The sequence below is a fragment of the Ornithorhynchus anatinus genome, chromosome 5, assembly GCF_004115215.2.
Source record: "Ornithorhynchus anatinus isolate Pmale09 chromosome 5, mOrnAna1.pri.v4, whole genome shotgun sequence".
NCBI lineage: Eukaryota > Metazoa > Chordata > Mammalia > Monotremata > Ornithorhynchidae > Ornithorhynchus > Ornithorhynchus anatinus.
The window spans coordinates 13,727,504-13,748,930 of NC_041732.1; the positions used below are offsets into that span (position 1 = coordinate 13,727,504).

At 47.2% G+C, this 21,427-nt stretch overlaps 1 protein-coding gene across 1 annotated transcript in view; it reads right to left on the bottom strand.

The window, feature by feature from the left end:
- The window catches only part of PPCDC (phosphopantothenoylcysteine decarboxylase), a 39,139-nt gene extending 20,250 nt beyond the window's left edge, over positions 1 to 18,889 (bottom strand). Inside the window, exons 1-2 of the mRNA XM_029065807.1 lie at positions 18,842 to 18,889; positions 4,673 to 4,882 (exon numbers count right to left, since the gene is read on the bottom strand). Coding sequence (XP_028921640.1) covers positions 4,673 to 4,831 — 159 coding nt within the window. The 5' untranslated portion in view covers positions 4,832 to 4,882; positions 18,842 to 18,889. The remainder of the gene's footprint in view (positions 1 to 4,672; positions 4,883 to 18,841) is intronic.
- Positions 18,890 to 21,427: the final 2,538 nt, after the last annotated feature.

Consider the following 21,427-nt stretch of genomic DNA (forward strand, 5'->3'; position numbering starts at 1 on the left):
TTCAACACATTTATTCAATCTATCACTAAATCCTATAGGTTCAACCTTCACAACATCACTAAAATCTGTCCTTTCCTCTCCATTCAAACAGCGACCAAGTTAATCCAAGCACTTATCCTACCCAGTTTTGATTACTGTATCAGCCTCCTCACTGACCTTACTGCCTCCTGTCTCTCCCCACTCCAGACCATACTGAACTCTGCTGCCCAGATCATTTTGCTACAAAAACATTCAGGACATGTCAACACACTCCTCAAGAAACTCCAGTGGTTCAATGTGGCTCAGTGGAAAGAACCTGGGCTTGGGAGTGAGAGGTCATGGGTTCTAATCCCGGCTCCACCACTTGTCAGCCGTGTGACCCTGGGCAAGTCACTAAACTTCTCTGTGCCTCAGTTACCTCATCTGTAAAATGGAGATGAAGACTGTGAGCCCCGTGTGGGACAACCTGATTGCCTTGTATCTACCCCAGTGCTTAGAACAGTGTTTGGCACATAGTAAGCGCTTAACAAATACCAACATTATTATTATCAAACAGAAACTCCTTGCCTTCGGTTTCAAGGCACTCAATCATCTTGACCCCTCCAAACTCACCTCATCGCTCTCCTATACAACCCAGCTCGCACATTCTCTCTACTGCCAACCTACTCACTGCACTTCGATCTCGTTTATCAGACCGTCGACCTCTCACTCACATTCTGCGTCCAGCCTGGAACACCCTCCGTCTTCATATCCGACAGACCATCACTCTCCTCACCTTCAAAGCCCTGTTGAAGGTACATTTCCTTCAAGAAGTCTTCCCAGACTAAACCCTCATTTCCCCTTCTCCCACTCCATTCTGCATCACTCTGATTTGCTCCTCAGCACTACAATACTACTTATATCTATAATTCATTTATTGATTTAATTAGAGAAGCAGCGTGGCTCAGTGGAATGAGCATGGGCTTGGGAGTCCGAGGTCATGAGTTCGAATTCCGGCTCTGCCACTTGTCAGCTGTGTGACTGTGGGCAAGTCACTTTACTTCTCTGTGCCTCAGTTCCCTCATCTGGAAAGTGGGGATTAACTGTGAGCCTCACGTGGGACAACTTGATTACCCTGTATCTCCCCCAGCACTTAGAACAGTGCTCTGCACTAGTAAGCGCTTAACAGGTACCAACATTATTATTATCGTTTCCTCGTTAGTATAGTGGTGAGTATCCCCGCCTGTCACGCGGGAGACGGGGGTTAGATTCCTCGACGGGGAGACAGTGGTGTTCTCTTCAGAGAAGTAGCGTGGCTCAGTGGAATGAGCACGGGCTTTGGAGTCAGAGGTCATGGGTTCGAATCCCGGCTCGGCCACTTGTCAGCTGTGTGACTTTGGGCAAGTCACTTAACTTCTCGGTGCCTCAGTTACCTCATCTGTAAAATGGGGATGAAGACTGTGGGATGAAGACTGTCCCACTGTCCCACGTGGGACAACCTGATTCCCCTGTGTCTACCCCAGCGCTTAGAACAGTGCTCGACACATAGTAAGCGCTTAACAAATACCAACATTATTATTATTTATTGATATTAATATCTGTCCCCCCCGCCCCTCTGGACTGTAAGCTCACTGTGGGCACATTGTGACATATTGTTATACTGTACTCTCCAATCCTTCTCTCCAATCCTGCATGGATTACTGCATCAGCCTCCTGGCTGATCTCCCAACCTCCTGTCTCTCCCCGCATCAGTTCATATTTCACTCCACTGCCAGGATCATCTTTCTATAAAAACATTCAGGACATGCCACTCCCCTCCTCAAAAATCTCCAATGGTTGCCTATCCACCTCCCTCTCAAACAAAAACTCATCATTGGCTTCACACCACTCCATCACCTTGCCCTCTCCTACCTCACTTCATTTCTCTCCTTCTCCAACCCAGCCCACACACTTCACTCCTCCGGTGCTAACCTTCTCATTGTGCCTCGATCTCACCTGTCTCACCACGGACCCCTGGCCTATAATTTCCTTCCTCCAATCTGACAGACCATTACTCTCCCCCCCATTCAAAGCCTTATTGAAGGCAGATTTCTTCCTAGAGGTCTTCCCAGTCTAAGCCCCACTTTTCCTCATCTCCCACTCCCTTCTGCATCACCCTGACTTGCTCCTTTTGCTCTCCCCCCCGCCCCCAAATCCACAGCCCTTATGTACATATATGCAATTTTATTTATTTGTATGGATGTCTGTTTCCCTGCCTCTAGACTGTGAGCTCGTGGTGGGCAGGGAATGTCACTGATTATTGTTCTGTTGTGCTTTCCCAAATCCTTAGCTCCGTGCTCTGCACAACTGTAAGTGCTTAATAAATCCTATTGAATGATTAAGCACTCAATGAATACTATTAATGCTGATGACGGTGATGCTTGGTTGACTGTTTCTGCAGATTACGCTTAGCTTTTCTGGGGGGATGAAAGAGCTGGGGAGTGCAGGAAAGGAGGCAATGTTTGATCCAAAAGGGGGAAAGTTTCTTGCGGAATTGCAGAAACGAGATGCTGGCCCAATGGCAACACCGCCACCTACTGGACATAGTCAGCGTGGCTCAGTGGAAAGAGCCCGGACTTGGGAGTCAGCGGTCATGGGTTCGAATTCCGACTCTGCCACTTGTCAGCTGTGTGACTGTGGACAAGTCACTTAACTTCTCTGTGCCTCGGTTACCTCATCTGTAAAATGGGGATTAACTGTGAGCCTCACGTGGGACAACCTGATTACCCTGTATCTACCCCAGCGCTTGGAACAGTGCTCCACACAGTCAGAACTTAAATGCCAACATTATCATTATTATTATTATTATTAGTCATGATGGCTGGCAGGGAAGGCAGCTAACTGCAAGAGCCAGTAATAATGATGACATTTATTAAGCACTTAATATGTGCCAAGCACTGTTCTAAGCACTTGGGAGGGGGGGAATTCAAGGTGATCAGGTTATCTCATGTGGGGCTCACAGTCTTCATCCCTATTTGACAGATGAGGGAACTGAGGCCCAGAGAATGATAACAATAATAGTAATAATAATGATAATGTTGGTATTTGTTAAGTGCTTACTTTGTGCAGAGCACTGTTCTAAGCGCTGGGGTAGATACAGGGTAATCAGGTTGTCCTACGTGAGGCTCACAGTCTTTATCCCCATTTGACAGATGAGGTAACTGAGGCACCGAGAAGTGAAGTGACTTGCCCTAAGTCACACAACTGACAGGTGGTGGAGCCGGGATTAGAACCCATGACCTCTGACTCCCAAGCCTGGGCTCTTTCCACTGAGCCACGCTGCTTCAGTAGTATTAGTAGAATTTATTAAACACTTTCTGTGTGCAGAGTACTGTTCTAAACTCTGGGAAATAATACACAGATGGGAAATGGGCAGAATCCCTGGCCCTCACTGGGCTCACAATCTAAAAACACGAAGGAGACTGAGCAGGCGACAGACATGTAAAAGCTTTCTCAGCTCCCTAAGAGCATCCTATGACTGAAATGAAGAACTTCCTCAGTCATTTCAATCAGTCATTCAATCAATACTGTTCACTGAACACTTACTGTGTGCACAGCACTGTGTGCAGGGAATGTGTCTGTTTATTGTTATATTGTACTCTCCCAAGTGCTTAGTACAGTGTTCTGCGCACAGTAAGTGCTCAATAAATATGATTGCATGAATAATTGAGCGCTTGGGAGAGTGCAATATAAAAGAGTTGGCAGACATATCCGCTGCCCACTAGGCGCTACCAGTCAGCATTTATTTACCTCTCCGTTGGCACAGAGCCCTGGAACTGGTTCTCGGTGGACTGATTCTCCTAAATACTTATCAGCCACTGCCTGCAAAATTCGAGTGGCCTAGAGAAACAGGGTGGTCTAGTGGAAAGAGCTCAGAAGACTTGGGTTCTAATCCCAGCTGCGCCACTTGTCCGCCATGTGACCTAGGGCAGGGCACCTAACTTCTCTGTGCCTCAGTTACCTTATTTGTAAAACGGGAGTTAAGACTGTGAGCCCCATGTGGGACATGGACTGTGTTCAATCTGTTTAGCGTGGATCTCTCTCAGCACGGTGCCTGGCATGTAATCAGCATTTTAAAAAAAGCACAAAAAATAAAAAGTCACTTCATTTCTCTATGCCTCAGCTTCCTCATTTTGTAAAACAGGGATCCGATGCCTCTTCTCCCTCCTGCTTAGACTGCGAGCCCTGTGTGGGACAGCGACTGTGTCCAGCCTAATTATCTTGTGTCTACTCCTCCACTTAGTACGTGCTTGGCATTCAAATTTGTAAGCTTTAAGCCCCTGATCTGCACCTTGCCCTCAGCCCCAAAGCACTTAGGTACATATCCTTACACCCTGCCATTTCCCCTATCTGAAACTGATTGTATTGTCTGTCTCCCCTTCTAAGAATATTTATTATTATCATGGTATTTGTTAAGCGCTATGTGTCTCTAGACCATAAGCTCCTTGTGGGCCTGATTATCTACCAACTCTATTGAACTGTACTTTATGATTGACTAATTGATTGGCCCACAGTTAGCACTTAAAGGCCATAATTATTAGGGTTCTTATTCATTCTTCTAGAACCTTAATGTCCAGCGGAACACGGGGTCCTCTCCTTCCCTCCCTCAAAGGGACCGCCGTGCTTCAGAATAGTGCTTGGCACATTAGTTAATTCAATTGGGTGGTGTACTCACCATTGGGATCTCCAAAAGGCCAGAGATGAGAAGGGGCAACTTCAGGGCAGCCACACTCCCGGTGACTCCTACGAGGATGTGGAGCGTCCTGGGAGGAGCTTCTGACTTGTCAGGCGGCAGGGGAACTGCCTTTGGATGGGTGACTTGGGATTCAGACATTAAGGAGACACCCAAGCTGCACCTTCGTGTTTCCTCGGCAAGAGCTGGGGCCTAAAAACAGAAAAGGAACCATCTTCCAGTGGGCAGCGCCAGCTGGGGGGTGGTCGCCCAGCAGGCTGAGAAACTCCACGGGCACGCCAATAATAACAATGATGGTATTTGTTAAGTGCTTACTATGTGCCAGACACTGTACTAAGCGCTGAGGGGGATACCAGCAAATAGAGTTGGACACAGTCGCGGTCCCACGTGGGGCTCACAGTCTCAGTCTCCATTTTACAGATGAGGTAACTGAGGCATAGAGAAGCAAAGTGACTTGCCCAAGGTTATAGAGCAGACATATGGGGGAGCCGGAATTAGAACCCATGACCTTCTGACTCCCAGGCCCTTGCTCTATCCACTAGGCCACGCTGCACCAGCCTTCTCAGGAAGCTTTGGCCAAGAGGAGTGAAGAGGGACCCAGGGCAAGAATGAGCGGGAATGAGCCAGCTCCGTTCTATAGTGGGGAAGATCAAATGTTCAGGTTCAGCTTCCGTCTTTTCCTTTGCCCAGCCCAGTGGGTACTGCACAGGACTGGTAGTCAGGAGTGTTTTAATCTTGACCCCACCACGTGTCTGCTATATAACCTTGGGCAAGTCACTTCGTTTCTTTTCATTATCCATAAAATGGGATTCCATACCCACTCTCCCTCAGACTGTGAGCCCCATTCGAATCGGGGCAGTGTCTGATGTGCTTATCTTGAAACTTCCCCAGTACTTGGCACAAAGGAAGCATTTAATAAATACCTCAATTATTATTACTAGTAGTAGTATTAAACATTTCTCACTCAGGTGCATCTGCTGGTAAGTGCCTACCCCCATGAAAGTTAGAATCAGAGAAAAGGAACCCAGCCCAACCCACCCATCAGTAGTATTGACTGAGTGCTTACTCTGCGCAGAGCACTGTACTAAGCATTTGGGAGAGTACAGTACAAAAGAGTTGGCAGACATGTTCTCTGCCCACAATGAGCCCACGGTCTAGAGGATTCCCAACCACATGGGAGAATGATGTACAGTTCCCTCCCAGAACCAACCAAGCCAAACAATCATTAGTATCTATTGAGTACTTCCTGTGTGCAAAGCACTGGACTAAGCGCTTGGGAGAGAACAAGAGAGTAGGAGGGCACGAACCCCTCCCTCACCGAGTTTTTAATCTAGCAGGACTGTACAAATCAGCATGCAAACACAGAAGCCACATTTAGGGTGAGGGTATCCGGGGAGCGGAAAACAGTTTTATATTTATCTCCTCCCATTAGGATGTAATAATAATAATAATAATAATAATAATAACAACAATAGATTTTGTAAAACGCTTACTGTGTGTCAAGATAAAGTTACAGTTCCTGTCCCACCAGGGGCTTCCAGCCTATGGGGGAGGGAAAATGGGGTTAAACTCCCATTTTACAAAAGAGGAAACAGGCAGAGAATTTAAGTGACCTGCCCGAGGCCATATAACAGGCAAGTGGCAGAGCAGGACTGAGGAGCCCTGGCTCCCAGGCCTGGGCTCTTTTCCACTAGACCACACTGCTTCTCTGTAAGCTCCTTTTGGGCCAGGAATGTATCTTGTACTTCTGTGGTACTTTCCCAAGGACTCAGTAAAGTGCGCTGCACCTCATAGGTGCTCAGTAGATGCCATGACCACGACCGACTGCCAACTACTCTCATGGGTCCATGGGTCCTCTTGGCCAAAAGGGTCTCAGGGGACAATCCAGCCCCATTTTTCCCACCTGACTCTCCCAGCCCCCATGCTGGGGAATAAATAAAGTGAATAGAAGGGGAAGAAGGGGAAATAAAGTGAATGGAAGGGGAAGAAGGGTGGTGGAAAAACAAAAAAAGAGACCTGCTGGGCTAATTTAAACAACTAGAGCTGTGGGTTTTTCTTCAACATGGACAAGAGTCAGCAGAATTTTTTAAAAATGGTATTTATTAAGTGCTTATCATGTGCCAGGCACTCTGCTAATCACTTGGGTAGATATAAAATAATCAAGTTGGACATAATCCCTGTCCCACATAGGGTTTATAGTCTTAATCCCCATTTTACAGATGAAGTAACTTGAAGCTCAGAGAGGCAAAGTGACTTGTCCAAGGTCACACAGCAGACAAGTGGCAGAGCCTGGATTAGAACCCTGGTGGTCTGACCCCTAGGCCCGTGCTCTTTCCACTAGGTCACGCTGCTTCTCTAAGATTTTCAGTTAGAGAAGCACCCAGGTTATCAATGACATTTACGTAACATATTCCACTCCAGACTGTAAACTCCTTGGGTGCAGGGAACGTGTCTACCAACTCTGCTATAAAGTACTCTCCCAAGTGCTTCGTACAGTGCTCTGCACATAGTGAGCACTCAATAAATACCACTGATATCCACTTCAAATTTATTTTATTGTCTGCTCCTCCCATTAGTCTGTAAGGATCTTGTGGGCAGAAATTGTCTATAATTTCTCTTTCGTACTGTAGTCTCCCAAGCGCTTAGTCCAGTGTTCTGCACACAGTAAGTGCTCAATAAATACATTCATCGATTGATTGACAGGGATGAACTCAACTCTAGGGTCTCAGAGCAGTCATGTCAGCGATGGGAACCATTCATTAGGAGAGGAGAGGGTAGGGTTCTTTTTTTTCATTCATTCATTCAATCATATTTATCGAGCACTTACTGTGTGCACAGCATTGTATTAAGTGCTTGGGAAAGTTCAATACAACAATAAACAGTGACATTCTCTGCCCACAACGAACTTACGGTCTAGAGGCAGGGAGACAGACATCAACACAAATAAATAAAATTACAGATATGTACATAAATGCTGTGGGGCTGGGAAAGGGGGAAGAGCAAAGGCTGCAAGTCAGGGTGACACAGAAGGGAGTGGGAGATGAGGAAAAGTGGGGCTTAGTCTGGGAAGGCCTCTTGGAGAAGATGCACCTTCAATAAGGTTTTGAATGGGGGGAGAGTAATTGTCTGTCAGATTTGAGGAGGGAGGGTGGAACAGGCCAGAGGCAGGATGTGGGCTAGGGGTCAGCAGGGAGACAGGCGAGTTCGAGGCACAGTGAAAAAGCTAGCACTAGAGGAGTGAAGTGTGCAGGCTAAATAGTAGAAGGAGAGAAGTGAGTGAGGTAGGAGGGGGCAAGGTGATGGAGTGATTTAAAGTCAATGGTGAGGAGTTTTTATTTGATACGGAGGTGAATGGGCAACCACTGGAGTTTTTTGAGGAGGGGAATGTTTTTATAGAAAAATGACCTCGGCAATGGGATGAAGTATGGACTGGAGTGGGGAGAGACAGAAAGCTGGGAGGTCAGCATGGAGGCTGATGTAGTAATCCAAGTGGGATAGGATGTGTGATTGTATCAACGTAGTAGCAGTTTGGATGGAGAGAAAAAGGGCAGATATTGTGAAGATGGGACCGACAGAATTTGGTGACGGACTGAATATGCAGGTTGAATGACAGAGAGGAATCAAGGATAACGCCAAGTTTCCGGGCTTGTGTGACAAGAAGGATGGTGGTGCCATCTACAGTGATGGGAAAGTCAGGGGGAGGACAGGGTCTGGGTGAGAAGATAAGGAGCTCTGGTTGGGACGCGTTAAGTTTGAGGTGACGGGAGGACATCCATAATGTTGCTTGTTAAGCAATCACTATGTGTCAAACACTGTTCTTAGTGCTGGGGCAGATATGAGTTAATCAGGTTGGAAACAGTCCCTGTCCCACGTGGAACTCACAGTCTAAGGAGGGAGTAGGATTTAATTTACATTTGACAGATGAGGAAGCTGAGGCCCAGAGAAGTGAAGTGACTTGTGCAAGGTCATGCAGCAGATAAGTGGCTCCCAGGTCTGCGCTCATTCTACTAGGCTAAACTGCTCCTATTTTCCCAAGGTCACAGATGGACAACCCAGAAATGAGCATTCCCCACTGACCCTAAGTGACCCCGGACGTCTGCCTCAGTGACCAGCTCAAGGCGGTTGAGTTGAAAAACGCACTCCGCCCCCACTGTCGGGGTTTGGGAGGAGGGGGCGGGGGTTGCAAGGGCAAGACACAGGATGCGGAAGACTTAGGTTTTCGATCTTCAGGACTGCCAATATGCCCGTTTATTCTGGGGTTAAACAGAAGAGGGTGAGGCCCCTATTTGTTTTACCCAGAGAGTCGGGCCATTCTGTACCAGAGGTGGGTGGCAGGAGCAGAGTCTTCCTGCCATTCACATCCCAAACCCAAAGTCGGAGGCTCATCCTGTGTCCGACAGACTGAGCCCAGGACGGAATGTCCCGGCCATTACCAGAGATTTAATCGGAAAGCTTGTTTTTCCTTGGCTCCGGGAGACAGGTGTCTGTGGGAAAATGATTAACCGTGCCGGGGCTCAGTTTCCCCATTTGCAAAACACCTCTGTAGTCCACAGGGGTAACGTTCCAGAAGAAGGGAAAGCTGGAGTTCAGAGAGGCGATTACCTAACAGCGCCTGTGCCACAAGTCAGGTCCCAAACCCAGGAGTCCTGCCTTCTCCAACCACTCATCTAGAGACCAGGGTCCCTCATCACCGACACCTCCGCTTCCTTCACCCCTCTGCCGTCCAGGGCAATGGAAAGACTGGGAAAACGTGCTTCGAGCCTGAAATCCTAGAGCCATTCCCTTGTATTTGTTTGAAGCTGGGATTAAAACCCAAACCAGGACATGGGAATGTAAAACTGTCACTCTACTCTGAACCTGCGGGACCCATTTATTTGCCCAGTGGGGTGGGCTGAAGACAGTCCTTCCTGGTTTCCCAAAGTGGCACTTGGCTCGTCAGCGGATTCTGCATGAGATGAGTCACGGGCCTCGGGCCTTCTGGTTCTTCTTTGCTCCGTTGGAAACTAGCTGGTGGGAAGGGTTCGGTCAAAGGCTTGATTTACCCACAAAAGTGAGGGTCCCTTCCCAACTGAGAATGCTACTGGCAATGAACATGCTGTTCTTAGCTCCCGTGGGAAAATATCCAGCAATAAGAGGGACAGTAAACAACATTTTATTTCCCGCAAGGACCGGACCAGAGGGAAGAGTTCTACATTACAGTCAAGGAAATCTAAGTTGGCTACACTGAACACCTTCCTAAAGCCTGCAAAACAATTAATCCATCACATTTATTGTATCCCTGGGAGGCGGAGACCAGAGTATATCAGAAATTGTGGTATCTGCCTTATAGGAGTTGACAATCTACTGGGGGAGACAGACTTCTCAATTAGAGACCATACATATTGGGATGACTATGTACCCAGCACTGTGCTAAACCCTGGAGTAGATACAATCCAATCAGATCGGACACAGTTTCCGCCACCTACCTGAGGCTCAACGTCTAATGGGGAGGAGAACAGGAATCTTACAGATGAAGAAACTGAGGCCCAGATAGGTCGAGTAACTTGCCCAAGGTGACAGAGCAGAAAAGTGGTGGAGGCAGGATTAGAATCCTGGTCTTCTGACTCCGAGACCCATGCTCTTTCCAGTTCCCTTCACTTGCAAAATGGGGATTCGATACTTGTTCTTCCTCCCACTTAGATTGTGAACCCCCTGTGAGACCTGATTATCTTGTATCTAACCCCAGTGCTTTGGAAGGAGTCAATGGTAAACCACTTGAATATTGTTACCGAGAAAACTCTAAGGATACACGACCAGAACGATTGCAGATGGAGGAGGGGCGTTCTGGGAGAGATGTGTCCATGGCGTTGCTATGGGTAGGAGACAACTCGACAGCATAAGACAAGACACCAGGGCTTAGTACAGTGCTTGGCACATAGTAAGTGCTTAACAAATGCCACAATTATTATTAATATTTACACTAGGTCATGAGTCCTTCTCAAATTAGAGAAGCAGCGTGGCTCAGTGGAAAGACCATGGGCCTGGGAGTCAGAGGTCATGGGTTTGAATCCCAACTCTGCCACTTGTCAGCTGTGTGACTGTGGGCAAGTCACTTATCTTCTCTGTGCCTCAGTTACCTCATCTGGAAAATGGGGATTAAGACTGTGAGCCCCACGTGGGACAGACCCTGTACCCTGTATCTCCCCCAGCGCTGAGAATAGTGCTCTGCACATAGTAAGCGCTTAACAAATACCAACATTATTATTACTATTATTAAGTACTTAAGTACTCACAGTCACCAGTAGCTTTTTTGTCTATATCTTAATACTCTTATTACTTCCTCTTCTGGAAAACAGTGAGGCCTAATGAAACGAGTCCTGGACTGGAGTCAGGATCCATCAGTCAACAGTATTTATTGAGCACTTACTGTGTTCATAGCACTCTATTAAGTACCTGGAAGAATATGATAGAGTTGTAGACACGATCCCTGCCTACAGTGACCTTAAAGTCTAGAGGGGGGAGACAGACATTAAAATAAATTACAGGTAGAGGAAATGGGAAAGAATAAGGATATGTACATAAGCACTGTGGGACTGAGGGTGCAGTGAATAAAAATAGCATTAATAATAACTATGGTATTTGTTAAACGCTTACTATGTGCCAGGTGCTGTTCTAAGCGCAGGGAAATTGAGTTGGACACAATCCCCATCCCAAATAGGACTCACAGAGTTAATCCCCATTTTACAGATGAGGGAACTGAGGCACAGAGAAGTTAAGTGACTTGCCCAAGGTTACACAGCATACAAGTGGCAGAGCTGGGATTAGAACTCAGGTCTCAGGTGTTTTATGGGGAAAAGTGTTTCAAGGTACAAATCCAAGTTCATAGGCAATGCAGAAGGGAGGGCGAATAAAGATAGGTAGGAGTGGGGGAGATGATTGAGGGCCTTAAAGCCAATAATAAGGAGTTTCTATTTGATGCAGAGGTGGATGGGCAACCACTAGAATGTTTTGAGGAGTGGGGAAGCATAGATTGAACTTCTTAAAAAAATTATATAGGTGGCAGACTGAAGTATGGACTGGGCAGGGGAGAGAAAATAGGCAGGTAAGTCAGTGAGAATGTTGATGCAATAGTCCCTCCCCAGTCCCTCTGTCCTCCTGCCCTTTCATTCATTCATTCAATAGCATTTATTGAGCACTTACTATGTGCAGAGCACTGTACTAAGCACTTGGAATGTAGAATTCAGCAACAGATTCAACACTTCCCAGCAGTATTTCTAGAAAAGATCTCCTGCCTTCTCTCAAAATCCACCCCCTCCACCTGTGCATCCATCCCCATTCCTTCACACCTCAAAACACTTGCCCCCTCCCTTCCTCCCTCCCTGACCGCCATCGTCATCTGTTTGCTCTCTAATGGCTTCTTCCCCACTGCTTTCAAACATGCCCATATCTCCCTTAACCTAAAAAAACCCTCCCTTGACCCTACGGCTTCCTCCAGTTATCGTCCCACCTCCCTCCTACCTTTCCTTTCCAAACTTCTTGAGCAAGTTGTGTACACCCGCTGTTTCAAGTTCCTCTCCTCCAATTCTCTCCTTGACCCCCTCCAATCTGCCTTCCTTCCCCTTCACTCCAAAGAAACCACCCTCTCAAAGGTCACAAATGATCTCCTTCTTGCCAAATCCAATGACCTCTACTCCTTCCTAATCCTCAATTTCTCAGCCATCTTCAACACTGTCGACCACCCCCTTCTACCTCACCTCACTACTCTCCTTCTACAACTCGGCCCACACACTCCGCTCCTCTAATGTAACTTTCTCACTGTACCTCAATCTCCTCTCTCACGGCCGACCCCTCGCTCATGTCCTGCCTCTAGCCTGATATCTGACCATTACTCTCCCTCCTTCAAAGCCTTATTGAAGGCACATCTCCTCCAAGAGGCCTTCCTAAGCCCTCCTTTTTTCTCCTCCCACTTCCATCTGCATCGCCCTGACTTGCTCCCATTATTCATCCCCTCTCCCAACCCCCCTGCACTTACGTACATCTGCAATTCATTTATATTAATGTCTGTCTTCCCCTCTAGAATGTAAGCGGGGGCCTTCTCTGACTAAGCCTTCCTTTCTTCTTCTCCCACTCCCTTCTGCATCACCCTGACCTCCTCCCTTTATTCAACCCCCTCATCCCAGTCCCACAGCACTTACATACATATCTGTTATTTAATTATATTAATAACTGTCTTCCCCCTAGACTGTAAGCTCACCGTGGGTAGGGAATGTGTCTGCTTATTGTTGTACTGTACACTCCCAAGCACTCAGGACAGTGCTCTGCACATAGTAAGTGCTCGATAAATACTATTGAATGAATGGATAAGCTCGCTGTGGGCAGGAAATATCTGTTTATCATTATATTGTATTCTCCCAAGTACTTAGTACAGTGTTCTTCACACAGTAAGTGTTTAATAAATACAATTGAGTGACTACTTAAGGTGAGATATGCTAAATGCTTGGATCAGTACAGTAGCAGTTTGGATGGAGAGGAAGGGGCAGATTTTAGTGATGCTGTGAAGACAGAACGATCTGGTGATAGCTTAAAATGTGTGTTGAATGAGAGGATAATGCCAAGATTTCAGGCTTGTTTATTCATTCATTCATTCAATAGTATTTATTGAGCGCTTACTATGTGCAGAGCACTGTACTAAGCGCTTGGGATGAACAAGTCGGCAACAGATAGAGACAGTCCCTGCCGTTTGACGAGCTTACAGTCTAATGGGGGGAGACGGACAGACAAGAACAATGGCAATAAATAGAGTCAAGGGGAAGAACATCTCGTAAAAACAATGGCAACTAAATAGAATCAAGGCAATGAGCCCTGTAAGAAGTGGTCTCTCCCCAAGTCAGTCCATACTTCATTCTGCTGCCCGCATCATTTTTCTACAAAAACATTCAGTCCATGTTCCCCCAGTCCTCAAGGGATTGCTCATCAACTTCCACATCAAACAGAAACTCTTGGCCATCTGCTTTAAATCACACTATCATTTTACCCCTTACCTCACCTCACCCATCTCCTACTACAACGCAGCCCACACACTTCGCTCCTTTAATGCCAACTTATTCACTGTACCTTGACCTCATCTATCTCACCACGGACCCCTCTCACCCGTCCTGCCTTTGGCCTGGAACACCCTCCCTCTTCATGTTCGACAAACATCCCCATCTTCAAAGCCTTATTGAAGGCACAACTCCTTCTAGAAGCCTTCCCTGACTCAGCCTTCATTTCCTCTTCTCCCACTCCCTTCTACGTCACCCTGATTTGCTCCCTTTATTCAACCCCCGACTTGGTCCCACAGCACTTATGTACATATCTGTAATATAGTTATATTAATGTCTGTCTCCCCCTCTAGACTGTAAGCTCATTATAAGCAGGGAACGTGTCTACCAATTCTGTTACATTCTTATAATGTACTCTCCAAGTGCTTACTACAGTACTCTGTAACCAATAAGTGCTCAATAAATACGAGAAGCAGTGTGGCTCAGTGGAAAGAGCCTGGGCTTGGGAATCAGAGGTCATGGGTTCTAATCCCAGCTCTGCTGCTCGCCAGCTGTGTGATTTGGGCAAGTCACTTCGCTTCTCTGGGCCTCAGTTCCCTCATCTGTAAAATGGGGATGAAAGTTGTGGGCCCCACATGGGACAACCTGATCACCTTGTAACCCTCCCAGCGCTTAGAACAGTGCTTTGCACATAGTAAGCGCTTAATAAATACCATCATTATTATTATTATCATCATTAAATACAATTGATAGTCTGATACAAGATCATTGGGGGGACAGACTGTGAGCCCCATAAGGGGCAGAGACTATAAGTAAGGAGGGAAAACAAGAACAGACTCTCCATTTTTGCAGATGAGGAAACTGAGGTCCAGAGAAGTCAAGTGATTTGTCCAACCAAGATCACTCAGCAGACAAGTGGCAGATCTAGGATTAGAACCCAGGTCCTCTGACTCCCAGATCTGGGCTCTTTCCAGTAGACCACACTACTTCTCTGGGCCCTCTCTCTTCTGGAAACCTCATCAGGCCTCGCTTTCGTATTAACCTGGCTCTTCTCCTGACTGCTTCTTTCCACCCTCGCTCGTCGACTCCTCTTCTGCTTCATCACCCCTATCTGCAGCTCTTTCACGAGCTCAGCGCTGGGTCCCCCCCACACTACTCTCCAGCTCGCTCTCTTCCTCCCTCTCAAACCCACCTTCTGGCTGCACCTCAATCATGTCTCTCCCACCTCAGTTTCCTCATCTGCACAATGGGGATTAAATGCCTGGTTTTCCTACCTAGACTGTATGCCCCCAGAGACTGTTCCTATCTGATTTTCTTGTCTCTACCCAGCTCTTAATACAGTACTTGGCACCTAGTAAGAGCTTAACAAATTCCAGCTATTATCATTACTATTATTATTATGGGCTGGGGGCCCTAATTCCCACATGTGTATTCTTTCCCAGGGCTTAGTACAATTTTTACACACAATAAGTGTTCAATAAATACAACTAGTGCTCAGGGCAGTGCTTTGCACTCCAGAAGCACTCAATCAACAGCACTGATTGAAATAGGGGCTTCCCAGCAGCCCTGACTATCCTGCAGACACAACCACCCCAGGACCCCATCTGCAGACTCCTCCACCCAGAAGGTCATATCACATCACATCCTGCCTGTATCATTTTTCTACAGAAACGTCCAGCCCATGTTTCCCCACTCAAGAACCTCCAGTGGTTGCCCATCCACCTCTGCGTCCAACAGAAACTCCTCACCATTGGCTTTAAAACACTCAATCACCTTACCCCCTCCTACTTCACCTCGCTGCTCTCCTACTGCAACCCAGCCCACACATTTAGCACCTCTAATACTAACCCACTCACTCTATCTCCATCTCCTCTACCTCGCTACCAACTTCTTGCCCACATCCTGTGACCTCTGGCCTGTAACGCTCTCCCTTTTCATAACTGACAGATCATTACTCTCCCTTCTCTCCCCAGCTTCAAAGCCTTTCTGAAGGCACATCTCCAAGAGGCCTTCCCTGAGTAAGCTCTCATTTCGTCTTTTCCCACTCCCTTCTGCGCTGTCCCAACTTGCTCCCTTTACTCATCACCCACCCTCAGCCCCACAGCCCTTATGTATATATCCATAATTTATATTAATGTCTGTCTCCCCCTCTGGACTCTCATGGGCAGGTAATGTGTATATGTTACATTGTTGTGTTGTAGAGAAGCAGCGTGGCTCAGTGGAAAGAGCATGGGCTTTGGAGTCAGCGGTCATGAGTTCGAATCCCAGCTCTGCCACTTCATTCAATAGTATTTATTGAGCGCTTACTATGTGCAGAGCACTGTACTAAGCGCTTGGGATGAACAAGTCGGCAACAGATAGAGGCAGTCCCTGCCGTTTGACGGGCTTACAGTCTAATCGGGGGATATGGACAGACAAGAACAATGGCACTAAACAGCGTCAGGGAGCTGTGTGACTGTGGGCAAGTCACTTAACTTCGCTGTGCCTCAGTTACCTCATCTACAGAGGTAATATGGGGATTAAGACTGTGAGCCCCATGTGGGACATCCTGATACCCCTGTGTCTACCCCAGCGCTTAGAACAGTGCTCAGCACATAGTAAGTGCTGAACAAATACCAACTTTTTTTTTTTAACTGTCCCACGTGCTTAGTGCTCAACAAATATGATTGATTAATCTCCTTCAAGAAGCCTTCCCTAAGACTTCATTCTTAGGGGAAATGAAGTCCCCTCTCCACCCTCCCCTCTACAACTATATACCTGCCCCCATCTAGGGTGTATTACCTGGCTTAAGTTCGTTGTGGGCAGGGAACATGTCTATCAACTGTGGTATTGTAATAATCATCATCATGGTATTTATTAAGCGGTTACTATATGCCAGGAACTGTACTAAACACTGGGAAGGAAGAGATGGGGAAGGGGGATACAGGCAAATTGGTTTGGACACCATCCCTGTTCCACATGGGGCTCATAGTCTTAATCCCCATTTTACAGATGAGGGAACTGAGGCAGAGAAATAAAGTGACTTGCCTAAGGTCACACAGCAGACAAGTGGCAGAAACAGGATTAGAACCCACGACCTTCTGACTCCCAGGCCCAGGCTCTTTCCACTAAATCACGCTGCTCTTTCCCAAGATGCTAGTACTCTCCCAACTGCTTGCTACAGTGCTCAGTTTACAGTAAGTGCTCAATAAATACCATTAATATTTTGACTGATGTACTGCTTTGATGAAAAACTAGGGCCCACTGCCCCAGGTTAACGATGGGAGAAGACGATTGGGTCTACTCCCCTCAGTAGCTGATTATGTATTTGTTAAGTGTTTATTATAATAATAATTAATAATTGTGATCTTTGTTAAGGACTTACTATGTGTCAAACACTACACTAAGCATGGAGGTAAATTCAAGATAATCAGGTTCCACATGGGGCTCACAGTCTACAATAGGAGGGAGAGCTGGCATTGAATTCTCATTCTGCAGATGAGGAAACTGAGGCACAGGGAAGAAAAGTGACCTGCCCAAGAAGCAACTTGGTGTAACGGATAGAGCTCGGGCCTGGGAGTCAGAAGGTACTAATCTTGGTTCGGCCGCTTGTCTGCTGTGTGACCTCAGGCAAGTCACTTCACTTCTCTGGGCCTCAGTTACCTCATCTGTAAAATGGGAATTGAGACTGTGAGCCTGACATGGGACTGGGACTCTGTCCAACCCGATTTGCTTGTATCTCCCCAGCGTTTAGAATAGTACCTGGCACATAGCAAGCATGTAACAAATACCATCATCATCACACAACAGGACGAGTTGCAGACCGGGGATTAGAACCCTGGTCCTCTGACTCCCTGAAACAGGCTCTCTCCACGAGGGCACGCAGGGTTGGGCCTGATCATCTTGGGTCTACCAAAGCATTTAGCACATCGTGCGTAGCGGAAGTGTACATTCCAGCCGCTTGGTAGAGAGCTCTGTACATAGTAAGCGCTCAATAAATACGATTGAATGAATGGAGCACAGGCCTGGGAGTCAGAAGGCCATGGGTTCTAATCCCAGCTCTGCCACTTGTCTGCTGTAGGACCTTGGGCAAGTCACTTCTCTGGGCCTAGTTAACTGTAAAATGGGGATTGAGATGGTTGAGCCCCATGTGGGCCAGAGATTGGGTCCACCTTGATTTGCTGGGATCCACCTCAGCGCTTAGAAGAGTGCCTGGCACATAGCACTTAACAAATACCATTATTATTATTATTAATTACAGATTGGACAACTAAAAGCAGCGTGGCTCAGTGGCAAGAGCCTGGGCTTGGGAGTCAGAGGTCATGGGTTGGAATCCCAGCTCTGCCACTTGTCAGCTGAGTGGCAAGTCATTTAATAATGTTGGTATTTGTTAAGCGCTTACTATGTGCAGAGGACTGTTCTAAGCGCTGGGGCAGATACAGGGTAATCAGTTTGTCCCACGTGAGGCTCACATATAATCCCCATTTTACAGATGAGGTAACTGAGGCACAGAGAAGTTAAGTGACTTGCCCACAGTCACACAGCTGACAAGTGGCAGAGCCGGGAGTCGAAACCATGACCTCTGATTCCGAGGCCCACGCTCTTTTCACTGAGCCACAACTTCTCTGGGCCTGTTACCTCATCTGTAAAATGGGGGTTAAGACTGTGAGCCTCACGTGGGACAACCTGATTACCCTCTATCTCCCCAGCGCTTAGAACAGTGCTCTGCACAGAATAAGCACTTAACAAATACCAACATTGGCAAGTCACTTAATTTCTCTGTGCCTCAGTTCCCTCATGTGTAAAATGGGGATTAAGATTGTGGAGCCCCACGTGGGACAACCTGATCACCTTGTATCCTTGCAGAATTCATTCAATAGTATTTATTGAGCGCTTACTATAATTCATTCAATAGTATTTATTGAGCGCTTACTATGTGCAGAACAGTGCTTTGCACATAGTAAGCGCTTAACCAATGCCAACATTATTATTATTGTTATGCTCAGTCCTTCCACCCTGACAGTGCCTTGCTGGGAGGTAATTTAGAAGACTGCAGCAGTCCAACGTGACCGGCTTTTCCTTTTCCCCGCCTCGCCCCCCTGCATTCCCGCCTCCACCCCAACATCACACAACCCCTGACCCCACTGCTCACCCGGGCATTGTTCTCCTTCCTCCCGCACTCACCCACCAACTCTCGCGATATTTGGGCCTCGCCGTCAACGGCCACCGCCGCCCTGGCCAGAAGTCTCGCGAGACTCGTCGCATCGCGCGGCCTTGTGGGAAATGTAGTTTTTCCCCGGGAGCCCGAAGACTGTAATAATAATGGCGGCATTTGCTCATTCATTCATTTATTCATTTATTCATTCATTCATTCATTCATTGATAATAATAATAATGTTGGTATTTGTTAAGCGCTTACTATGTGCAGAGCACTGTTCTAAGCGCTGGGGTAGGAATCAGGTTGTCCCACGTGAGGCTCACAGCGAATCCCCATTTGACAGATGAGGCAACTGAGGCACAGAGAAATTAAGTGACTTGCCCAAAGTTACACAGCTAAGTGCCAGAGCCGGGATTCGAACCCATGGCCTCTGACTCCCAAGCCTGTGCTCTTTCCACTGAGCCACGCTGCTTCTTGAGCGCTTACTATGTGCAGAGCACTGTACTAAGCGCTTGGAACGGACAACGGGGCAACAGATAGAGACAATCCCTGCCCAACGACGGACTCACGGCCTAGAAGGGGGAGACAGCAAAACAAAAACAAGTAGCCTGGCGTCAATATCATCAAAATAAAGAGAATCATAGATAGATACACATCATTGATAAAATAAATAGAGTAACAATAATATATAGAAATAGGCACAAGTGCTGTGGGAAGGGGTAGAGGGAGGGAGTCGGGGAAATGGGGAGGGAAGGAGGAGCAGTGGGAAAAGGAGGGCTCAGTCTGGGAAGGCCTCCTGGAGGAGGTGAGCTCTCAGTAGGACTTTGAAGAGGGGAAGAGAGTTAGTTTGGCGGAGGTGAGGAGGGAGGGCGTTCCAGGACAGCGGTAGGACGTGGGCCGGGGGTCGATGGCGGGACAGGCGGGAACGAAGCCCAGTGAGAAGGTGAGCGGGGGCAGAGGAGCGGAGTGTGCGGGCTGAGCTGGAAAAGGAGAGAAGGGAGGTGAGGTAGGAGGGGGCAAGGGGATGAAGAGCTTTGAAGCCAAGGATGAGGAGTTTTTGTTTCATGCGAAGGTTGATAATAATAATAATAATAATGTTGGTATTTGTTAAGCACTTACTATGTGCCGAGCACTGTTCTAAGCGCTGGGGTAGACATAGGGGAATCAGGTTGTCCCACGTGGGGCTCACAGTCTTAATCCCCATTTTACAGATGAGGGAACTGAGGCACAGAGAAGTTAAGTGACTTGCCCACAGTCACACAGCCGACAAGTGGCAGAGCTGGCATTCGAACTCATGAGCCCTGACTCCAAAGCCCGTGCTCTTTCCACTGAGCAATGCTGCTTCTCTAGGCAACCACTGGAGGGTTTTGAGGTATTTGTTAATTACTTACTATGTGCTTAGAACCATGTACTATCTGTGGCTGAATTGTACATTCCAAGCGATTAGTACAGTGCTCTGCACATAGTAAGCGCTTAACAAATACTACTGAATGAATGTACTGTTCTAAGCACTGGGGTATCTGACCGACAGTGACTCCATAGACACATCTCTCCCAGAGCACCCCGCCTCCATCTGCAATCATTCTGGTAGTGTATCTTGGTAAATACAAGCAAATTGGGTTGGATACAGTCCCTGTCCCTCAAGGGCTCACAGTCTTAATCCCCATTTTACAGATGAGGGAACTGAGGCCTGGAGAAGTTAAGTGACTTGCCCAAAGTCACACAGCAGACAAGTGGCGGAGCCGGAATTAGAACCCATGACCTTCTGACTCCCAGGCCCACGCTCTACCTACTATGCCACACTGCTTCTATTATAGTAATTGTGGTATTTGTAAAGCAGTTCCTAGGTGTCAGGCACTACACTATGCGACATAGATTCAGAACAATCACATCAGACACAGTCCTTGTTCCACACGGGGTTCACAGTCTACAAAGAATAGAAAACGGGTGTTGAAACCCCCATTTCACTTATGAGGAAGAGAACACAGAGAAGTTAAGTGACTTGCCCAATGTCACACAGCAGGCAACTGGCCAAGCTGGGATTAAACCCAGGTTCCCTGACTCCCAGGGGTGATAGGTCTTGGTGGTGGAGTTCAGTTCAGCTTTTATTAGAAAAATGTGCCCGATAAATTGCCGTTTGGCGGCATGTGTGATGCCAGAATATCTCAGTATGTGCAGGAGTGCCTCGGCCCAAAGACACACCCCTAAGCAGAAACTAATCTTTCACCCAAGGGAGCAGAGGCCAACTCCTTCTCCTCCCCAACTGAGGTTGGGAAGAAATTCATGAGGGAACTACAGTTAAGTCTGCATTATCCAGTTAGTAATTAGCCAGCAATGTATCAGTGAATGGCACCTACTGAGTGCTTTTTGTATGCAGAACACTCTACTAAGGTCTTGGGAGAGTAAAATACTAGACAGGTTCTCTGCCCAAAAGGAATTTATGGTCTAGGAGGAGAATAGGTATTTCATTTTACAGAGGAGGAAACCGAGACTCAGAAAAATGAAGTGACCTGCCCAGGCTCTAGAGAGTTAATCACTTTATGTGATTATCCAGGCCCTTGTCTTAGAGATGACAATACC